Consider the following 10,420-nt stretch of genomic DNA (forward strand, 5'->3'; position numbering starts at 1 on the left):
AGAGAGAGAGAGAGAGAGAGAGAGAGAGAGAGAGAGAGAGAGAGCTCCAGCTATCCCTTAAAAAGCATACAGCTCCTGCCCAGCTCACATGCCTACTCTGCATCCCCGGTTCACAGCACCCTATGAAATCCTGGTCCACCTCCCTCACTTTCTAGGGAAGTAATGAAAGCTAATTTTCACCTAATACCAACATTTTTATTAGAAGGCCACAGAGACCAAAATGCGAATGATTAGCCCCTGCTAGATAAAAGTTTGCTTATAGGTATGTTCACTCCCCCTATAAAACATGCTTAAAAGGAAGCACTCTCAATTTATTAGGTGTGGGAATAGAGTTTATTTCCTCATGGATACCCCAGAGAGAGGGTCCTGACCTTTGAGAGAGGCTGGCAACTTCGACCTCAATTTTGTTTCCAATGATTCCTATTACCTTGAGCTAATTTTTCCCAACGGAAGGCTTTTTTCCATTGATAAAATGGAGCACATCCCTTTAACTGCACATCCCTGTAGCTGTCTCCAGAAGTGGGAGTATTGATTACCCAAATGAGGGTTGGATAGGATTTTGCTCTGGCCATGACTATGGGAATCCCGGGGGCCACCTCAGCAGCCTCACGGGAACTGTTATGGTTTCTCATCAGTCATCCACTCAGTCTTCAATGTCTTTGACCTACAGCTGATAGTTCTCTGATAAAAATCCTGGCAAACAGTGTCACATGGGGTGGTATGGACCAGGTCCCACAAAATATTCAGTGGCTGGAAATTACTCCATAACAATGATACCAGCAGAATAGTGATAATAATACCGCCTTACATCTGCATAGCCATTTATAGCTTACAAAGTACTTTCTATCATCCCGTTCGTTCCTCATAACACCTCTCTGAAATTCTTGTGATTCTTGTCTATTGATGAGGATAGTGATGCTCAGAGAGGTTACAGAACTAAACCAAGTTCACGTGGCTGATGGATACAGGAGAGAGCATGGTTTGGACTTAGACAGGCCAAATGGGTTTAACTGTCATTCTACTTACCAGCTGTGTGACCTGCGGCAAGTCTTTAGCCTCTCTGAGCTTCAGTGCTCTTATCTCCAAAATTGGGGATGATAATATTTATCCACAGTGTTCTTGAAATGATTGGATGAAAAGCAAGGTCATGTACAGTAGACATTTAGCATGTTCTCCCAGATACAATATCTGAAGTTTGAACTCTTGGCAAACAATCCAGAATGTCCATGGCATGCAGTAATTTGTGTTTCTTGTGAGGTTCAGATTTTAATCTTGCCACTTAGCTAACAAGTGGACCCATGGAACTTTCCAGTTCTCACCTCAGGGCAGTGCAGCTATTTTTATTTAATAGAATTCGTTTAATCCTCATATCCACTCTGTGGGTGTGAGATGTGAGGGAAATATTATTATCCCTGGCTTTATAGACTTTGAAAACCAGGAAAATTACACATTACAGTAGAATTCAAGAATTTAGTGGTTCTCAATGTTCTCAAAACCAAGCCCTCATGAATGACAAGGGTTCAGAGATGCAAAAGCACCTAGCAATGTGGGTGGACTACGGCAGGACCCAGCACGCTCCACGGTGCGGCATTGCTCTTAACAACACAAAAGAAATATTTGAAAAACTATCACTTGACAAGAGACCCAAAAGATAGCATTGTAGGATAAGAGAAAGTAATTTATGCTGTTCATTTCGCTCACTGCCAAGGATCCCTGGGACTTAGGAGGGAGGGAAAGAAGTCTCTACTTGCTTCCCTTTTCTGGTTATCATAAGGTGTATAATGGGACAAGGGAGGTGGGTTGTCAGATTATAAACTAGGAAAGCTGAACCAAGTAATACTGGAAATGTGATGACGGCTCTGTGTTTTTTAATCTTTTTAAAGAAATGAGGGAGGAAGAGTGGAGACGGTGGTGGCAGCAGCTTAGGCAAAGTGGAGTTGAGATGGGAGTGGTGTCTGGAAGAGGTGGTGGCTGTGTTGCTGGTAGTGTTCACGATGGTGGTGTCAACCATGATAATAACGGCGATGACAGTGCTGGTGGCAGTGACGGTGGTGGTGTGAGGGACATGGGGGAGGCTCCTTGGAGAACAAGAGAATTGCCCAGGCAAGGGTTTGGCTTCTCTTTAACTACCATGTTTCCCCGAAAATAAGACCGGGTCTTATATTAATTTTTGTTCCAACAATCTATATTTATTCATTTATTCATGTACAAAAATCTACATTTATTCAAACAGTCATGTCTGGCTGACGATCTTAACGGGGGCTTATGTTTGGGGTAGGGCTTATATTACAAGCACCCTGAGAAATCACGCTAGGGCTCATTTTCCGGTTAGGTCATATTTTGGGGGAAACACAGTATTTAGCCCCAATGCTAGGGGAAGCTTTGCCAATGGAGGTACCTGCAGGACGCCTCCCCCATGGCTGCCAGGGTGGTGGTGCAGGAAGTGCTCCGGGAGCCCCAGCATTTTTGCCAGCCAGTCCATGACGTTCATCTCCAGCTCCGTGCATGCAGGACTAGAAGCCTGAAAGAGGGAAAGCAACCTCACCCAGATAGCTCCAGGGCACCAAGATGCCCCCCACCAGCCCCAGAAGGCATCTGTCTCTGTCCTGGTGCTCCCCTGGCCCTCAGGGTATCAGTGGGAACCTAACCTATCTTCTCCCTGGAGAAAAGGATCGATACCCCACCCCATCCTCTGCCAAATCAAAAAGGGAAAAGAATGTGGGGCTTTGGGCTCACGCCACCCTCCCTGCAGTGGATTTTCCTGTGATTCCAAGGCTCTATGGAGAAACAGCCCTAGAAATGATTGCTTCCATTTGGCTCCCCTTGTCCTTCAAATACCCAGCTGAGAGGCATTCTAAAGGCCAAGGGGAAGTCTTAGGACTAAGAAAGAAAGCACTCTTTCCTGGGAAACATAGCCAATCTCCACCCGCCGCCTCCCTCCACACACATACCCTATAACAATTCGGACTTAAAATATAAAGCTGTTCTAGGAGGCTTCTGGCACAATTTAAAGCTGATTGGCGTTTAAGGGATTATTAAGGAAAATCTTAGGGCATATTCCTAACCCCTCCAAGACAGGAACACAGGGGAAGTTGTATCCACAGGCACCCAAGTGTTTAGTTAGGCTCACAAACTGTGGCAATAACCAGATCTCAGTCCAAATCTCATCTCTGTGTCTTTGAGCTGTGTGATCTTGAGGAGATAAGTCACTTACGCCTCAATTTCTTCACTTACAAAATGGGGCCAATACTCATGATCCCATGAGATTAAAGTAAAAGATGAGATAATTCATATAAAGCTTAAGTTCAAAGAATGTAGCCGTTGTTAATACTTCACTTGGAACCCTGTTCAGAGACCATGACAAAAATGTGTCTGCCCCAGGATGTCAATTCCTGCTAAGTTCCCCGTTGCCACTGATTACAGCTACAGCCACTGCTACTCACCCAGGTGAATCCCAAGCAGTTGATGGCATCGGCCAGCATGTCTCCCAACAGTGACGGCCAAGAGGTGAGAGCGGGGTAGTAGGCGTGCATATGGGGGCTCTGCCAATGTACCACCTGGAGGCAGAGCATGTACACAGGTGGTACCAGGAGGCATGTCCAGGAGGCTTTCGTCCTCCAGATACCCTCTCTGGCAAAGGGAAGCACCCAGTCTAGAGATGGGCAGACATTTTTGACAGCCAGATAAATGACACAACTCCATAAAAATAAGACATATTCATGGTGCACTTGCCACCACATTTCTCATATTCTAAGCTAGCTCTTCAGTGGATCATTTGCACATATGCAAAGACCAGAAGAAAGTAGGTGAAATGACAATTGCTATAGTAATTAGGGCTGTGGATTCTGGGTAATATTCATATTAGTTCCCACACCACTCCTGCCCAGTAATACAAGGAAGGGGAGACTCCTGGGGAGAGCAGGTTGCATGTCTCATCCAGGTTCTTGCACAAAGCATCCTTTGTTTTATGGACAGCTGAGCTCTCTGGGCACATGGCTCCTGCAGAGGGTCAGTGTCAATGGATTCAAAGCCTCCCCAGTAGGGATGGAGAGAGGAGAGGAGAGGGCAGGAGAAGTTCCAGCCCAAAGGCGTGGGACCCTTGCCTCCAGGCTAACCCCGAGCCTATATTCAGATTAAAACAGATGTAAGAAGAAGCAGAGTGGACAGGGAGAACCCTGCCCCACCCCCACCACCACCACCCCACCCCCATAACAGGTCTCTGTAGCATCCTCAATGGCTCATCAGTCTCACTGATTATCTAATCTGGCTTCATCTCACTGCTCTGCAAACCCTGTTCATTTGGGCAATCACGCCTTTGAGCAATGCTGTAAAGCCTGACAGGAAGGCACTTCTCATACAGACAGGACCCTCCAAAACCTGATCATGCTTGGAAAGCTATTAAATATTCATTTCCTCCACACACCCTTCCCCAGCCCCCTTTCATCCCTTCTCTGAGCCCGTGGCGCACTCTCATTCTAGATGTTTCACCCTACTGAAAACTCATTAGACAACATCTTAGTGTACCATCGAGTTATTTCGGGGGCACAAGTTCCTTTTATCCCATAAGAGTAAGGACAGTGTGCTGGACAGTGGACAGCGTGTATGGTAGAAGCAGCATAAGATTTAAACCCAAGAACACAGGTTCTTGTTTTACCTCTGCCCCTCACCAGCTGTATTACCTTGTAGATGTACTGTGAAGCCAATGAGGCAGCTTAATGAATTTAGGCATCAAGATCTCATGTTTGCATGGGTCTCTTTTGAACTCCATCCTTAGTTTTCTTTTCTTAGAGAGGATTTTAAAATTTGTATAGGATTGAGACCTTATAAAACTAGACCTTCTCCTGCCCTCTCTCTCATCCTCAGTTTCTCATAAAAAAATAAATCCTGTCTCCTGGGGTTGCTGTGTGGATCGGCTTGGGACGACATTTGTAAAATATAAAGCACTAATATTAACGATAAGCTAATCACATGGCGATAGACACATCACATATCCTGACTTGACTCTTAGAAAATCAGACCTCTTTCTCTGATTGTCACCAGGCAGGAGTTAGGTAATAACAATATCTTCCAGTCTCCAGGATGTGTCTTATTTAATTCTCTCAGCACCCCTATAAGGTAGGCTCTACCATTATCCCTGTTTTACAGATGAGAACTGGGGCTGGCAGAGAGCGAGGCAGCGTTCCCATGATTACACACCCATTGGAGGGACAGGAGACGGGGCCAAGACAGAAACCCCAGGGCCACCTGACTCCAGAGCCCACACTCCTAAGCAGGATGGCACCCTGCCTTCTCCCCCTGTGCTGCCTTCTCCGTGAAGAGTAAACGAGGTTTTTCTAACCAGAGTTGGAACTAAAGCAAAAAGACAGTTTTTTTTGTTTTTTTGTGCTTTCCTCTTTGTGTCTAGGAGGTAGTGAGGGATTGGAGGGAGGGCAGAATTAATCCAGTGAGATGCTGACCAAAATGAGGAAGCCAAGGGCCAAATGCTTTCAGGTCAACTCTCAGAGGCTGCTGCAGCCTGCCAGATGAAATGAAAGATAAGGCCTCATTATTGATGTGCTTAGTGACAGTGTTTTGGAAACCTAGAGAAGGGCTCCGCTTCCTGATCCTATCAGGAGGCAATTGTCTGTTCTTTTAAGATAAACATGATAAGATAAGCCAAAGGAACCTTTATCAAAACAGACAGACCTCTGGGTCCTGAAACGAGCCGCTTTGACCACGCACGTTCCCAGCAACTGCTTCAATTTCTTTCAATCAAAGGAATCAGCTCATTTCCACCTCTTCTGACCGTTGCTTACATGTCACTACCAAATTACAGTTGGCCCCTCAGCAGATGACTTTTTTCAGAATGAAATCCATGAGATAATCTTATTGGGGAGCTAGTCTCCTTGGTAAATCTTTACTGATATGAAAATTTACTGATATACAAAAGTGCATGTGAAATAGGCTGAGTGGTCAGAGAGAGATGAGTATTTGGCTTGGTACAAACTTGCCATCACTTTCTGAGTGCGCCGTTTCTCATCCTTGCCTCCAGGCATATTTCTGTCACATCTAAGTCTAACACTTTTAGGGGAATAATTAAAGCAAATCTTAAGTTGGCCTCTGGAAGAGCTGTAGACACGTGTGGTTCAGGACAGCACTGCCGCAGGCAGGGAGAACGAGAAGAGCCTGTGTTGGAGCACCCCTGCAGGGCAGTGCCGGGGTGCGCGGGCTCACCCTACGGTCCTCAGTCACCCACTGGTAGAGATATCAGTGGAGGAGAAAGAGCTGAGACTTTGGAGTAAGCCTGGCCTACTGTAAAACCCTGGATCTGCCAGAACAAAGTCTGACTTTGGGAAGACAATTAACTTCTCTGAGCCTCAGTTTACTCATCTATAAAACAGGCATCATAGAGTCACTAGGATAAAACGAGCTGGCCTGTAATGTGGCTGGTACAGTGCCTGGCATGTGGCATGGAGTTCAATTAAAGGCAGTCCTTTCTTCTGTGGGAGGAAGACTTGTGTGCTTTAATATGAATGTCTTGCTTGGCACAGCTCTCCACTCTGGTGGCCAGGGACAACGTCACAGCCCATGGCCATGGGCCCAGCTCAAGCCCTGTGCATCAGCCAGCTTCTGTCTGTTCCCAGGCCCTTGGCCATCACCAGGTTGTGCCCTTTGTCACTGGACGTACAGATGATGCAGGGGAAGCCCCTTCCTGCTCCTGACAATCAGCTCAATCACAAGACCTCCACTTGGTGAGGAAGGATATGGGCCCCACCTCATGGAGGGGAAAGGAGTGGGCTCCCGGGTCTCACTCAGCTTCCCAGGCACCCAACCTGCCCATCAGGGTGCCCTCAGGGGGCCGAGTTCTCGGCTTCCTTCCTTCCCTTTGGCGTACCTCAGAATTCTGTAGAAGAGTCCCTGGTTCTACCAACGGGGGCTTCAGGGACTATCTCCAGCCTCCTCTCTCCGTCCTGCTATCCACATTTGTCCTTTCTCTTCACTTCCAATTTTCACTTCTCACCTCATCCCATTAGATTTGCACCTTTCTGTCAGAGTCGGCTCTGGGATGCAGTCCTTACGCCCTCTAGCTCCCCACCCAACACTTCAGTTCACCTGGCATCAGAAACCCAATTTCAGTCAAAGTCCCGGCCTTCCACGTGCCCAGAAGTCGGGCTTAGATGTTGGCCAAGTGGCTGAAGGGCTGTCCCGGACCTTTCGTCAGGCCCACTGCCCACCCTCCTACGCCCTGAAATCCAGAATTACTCTTGTGATGACTGTAGCTCACCCCAGGCATGATGACACGCTCGATGTCCCCAAAGATGCTGTCCCAGCTGTCAGGTGCCTCCGGGGCGCTCTCAGGCAGCTGGGCTCGCAGGTAGCCAGGCCGCACGTCAGGAGTCACCCGTCGCTCACGCACGGTGCTCAGGTATTGGCAGATGTAATCCACCATCTCTTTTCCTACAAGGGAGGCAGAGGAATCAGCCTCATGGCCCCGACTGGGCCTGGCCAAGGTGTGCCTGTCCCCCGTCATGTCGGGGCCAAGAGACGTGGTGAAGAAGGAGATGGAATGATGGGTGGGCAGAGGTCTGATCCCCAGCATAGGCTTTGTCTTCAGAACAAAAACAATGAGTGTGTGAATGAATGAATGAACAAATGAGAAAACCTCCAAAGCATAAAATTCTAGTACCAAAGTAAAGCATTTCTTTTTTTCCTCCCCCTTCCCTTATCTGTATCAATCTTGATCATCTCTCTCATCTTTCCTTTCTTCTCAAAAACAGGACTTCTATTAATTCATTACCTTATAGGTTCAGCGCAAACTCTGTGGCTCTGTCTATCCATACACACACACACACACACACACACACACACACACACACACACACACACACACACACCCCTATATTCTTTGTTAGCACAGATGGCAAGCTCCCATGCCAGGTTCTGATTAAAGGTGAAAAACCTATTTATTCACCATTCTCATTGGACCAGTAATTCCTCATGTTTTTTTAGACCCATAAAACTTCTTTAAGAATATGATTAAAACTGTATGCTAACACACACACACACACACACACACACACACAATTTGTCTATAATTTCTAAGGTTAATGGAATCGCTAAAGCACAACCATAGGCCCAGCTAAGAATTCTGCATTAGCCTGAAATTTTGGGGAAATACAGGACCATGTCTTAATTACTTTATCTCCCTACCTGGGCCTCCACCAATATACCCCAATGCCTAGAACATTTTTTAGATACTAAAAAAAAAAAATTACCAAATGAATGAACAAATGAATAAGGAAGAAAAGTAGCTAAGTCAAATACTCTGAAGTCACTGCAAATTGTTTATTCTTTCTTCACTTTCATTTCTCCAGGAGAGGGTATCAATCTTCAGTGTCTCTGTCTGAATCTCTCTTTGTCTGAGTCTCTGTCTGAATCAATCTGTTTCTATTTCTTTCTCTGTCTCCCTCCCTCCCTCCCTTCCTCCTTCTCTCTCTTTCTGTGTCTGTGTCTCTGTTAGTCTCTCTGTCTCTCTCAATACCTGTAAGTCCTCCTCAGTACTCCTTAGGCTCCTTTTTCCCCCAGCAAAAAATAAAATAGAGAAGAGGAGAGGAACCCTGATTCCCCCCGCAACCCGCCCCCACCCACACACGCACCTCTGTACCAGCTCATGCAAAATTCTCATGAGCAGGATCAGCGCCCAGACAAAACTGTGCAAGAGACAAAGAGGGTTTATTTCAGCGCCCGTCCTTCCTCTTTTTGCTCCCCTCCTGCCCTCCCAAAGCCCGACGCCTCTCGGTAACTCTAGCAGCACCCCACCAGAGGTCTGAGAGCCCTGGACCTAGCCCTCCACTTGTCCAGGGACAGAAGGAAATACATGTGTGTTCCACTCACAGGATACACTGTCAGCTAAAAGTGCCTTCGGAAAGCAATGATAGAAGCTAATGCACTCAAGTCTAAAGGCTGATAGCCACTTAGTGAGTTATATCTGGGTGGAGGAGAAAGGAAAACTTGGATTTTAACACAAGAGAACACCTTACAGCAATGGAATCTCAGGCAATATAACCTGCTGGCAGCCTGAGGATGTAAAAACTTACAGAGAGAGAAACTGGGAACAATGACCTACTTCCCCTCTTTGGAGAGCCATGCCTGAAAACAGGATAACCATTTGGTTTTGCTCACCACACAGGCTTGATGCATAGTAGGTGCTCACTCAATATTTATAGAATGAATGACTAAATGAAAGCACCCTGATAGATTCACACATAGAGAAATGAATATTAAGAAAAAAGGGATTTTGCAGTGACTACAGAACACTTAGGGAATTTTTTTCTACTTCAGAACATGACTAATCAATCCCCCTTTTCCCACGTAGTGGGTCAGGAATCCAGCTTCTCTGTTTTGTGGGAAAGTAGAAAAGAAACGCATGACATGGTCGTGTGGACATATATGAGAGCATATGAGAGTGGGTATGTGAGAGGGAGAATGAAAGAGAGGTCGAGAAAAAGCTTTAAACTCTGATCCCACATTCCTTTCTCAACAAAAGTTTTGCAGCAGCCAGCTCTTAGAAGGCAATTCTACTGCCCACATGACACCTCAGAAACTAAACCAGTTGCTGCTGGTGGTGCGGACAGGAGGGCCAGGGGTGCTCACCTCTCTCTCTGTACTCCTCGGGCTCCATCATCTCCCTGAGGCTCCGGCTCCTTCTCACAGATGGACACACTCGCAGGTGGTAGAAGGGGCACTCCTGGGCGGCCAGTGGGGGCCCTTTATTTAAAGAGTTCTCGGTTCTTGACCTTAGCTCCGCCCTTCAAAAGCCCTTCCTCCAAGCTTCATTAATCCGCCCCTTCTCCCTCCAGTCCTTGCGGGGAAGAGGGACCACAGCTTTGTCTGGTCAAAGAGATGGAGGATAAAACAGTACCTGCCAGCAGCCTCCAGGTGAATGTGATGACGAGCCTTCAGCTCTTTCTGCTCCTGGATGCAGACAGGCCCCAGCCTCAGACAAAGCTCACAGGGTATCAGAATAAGCAGCACAAATTGTTAGTCTTATTCCTGCTTCCCTATCAGTGGCAGGGAGGGAGGACCCCTGTGCTCAGGAACAGGCAGATGTTATCATCTAACACAATGACTTGTTCTATTGCTACATAGTACTTATTTTGTAAAGAAGTGAGGAAACACAGATAAGCAAAGGGAATAAAAATTGAAGCATCACCCAGATTTAATCACTTTTAGCACTTAAGAGGGTGTGTGTGTGTGCGTGTGTGTGTGTGTGTGTGTAAAAGGACACGCAGAAACACAAATGTTCATAGTGGCATTATTCATAACTGCCAAAAAATGAAAACAACCCAAGTGTGCATTAACAGATAAGTGGATAAATAAAATGTGACATACGACAGATTATTCCACAATAAAAGGAATGAAGTACTGATTCATGCTACAA

General features: G+C 46.5%; 1 protein-coding gene across 1 annotated transcript in view; it reads right to left on the minus strand.

The window, feature by feature from the left end:
* HDC (histidine decarboxylase) overlaps window positions 1–9,713 on the minus strand; it is a 19,109-nt gene extending 9,396 nt beyond the window's left edge. The window contains exons 1-4 of the mRNA XM_019664177.1: window positions 9,634–9,713; window positions 7,265–7,437; window positions 3,444–3,557; window positions 2,399–2,521 (exon numbers count right to left, since the gene is read on the minus strand). Coding sequence (XP_019519722.1) covers window positions 2,399–2,521; window positions 3,444–3,557; window positions 7,265–7,437; window positions 9,634–9,664 — 441 coding nt within the window. The 5' untranslated portion in view covers window positions 9,665–9,713. The remainder of the gene's footprint in view (window positions 1–2,398; window positions 2,522–3,443; window positions 3,558–7,264; window positions 7,438–9,633) is intronic.
* Between the last annotated feature and the right edge of the window lie 707 nt (window positions 9,714–10,420).

This window comes from Hipposideros armiger, unplaced genomic scaffold (assembly GCF_001890085.2).
Source record: "Hipposideros armiger isolate ML-2016 unplaced genomic scaffold, ASM189008v1 scaffold_12, whole genome shotgun sequence".
Classification (NCBI taxonomy): Eukaryota; Metazoa; Chordata; class Mammalia; order Chiroptera; family Hipposideridae; genus Hipposideros; species Hipposideros armiger.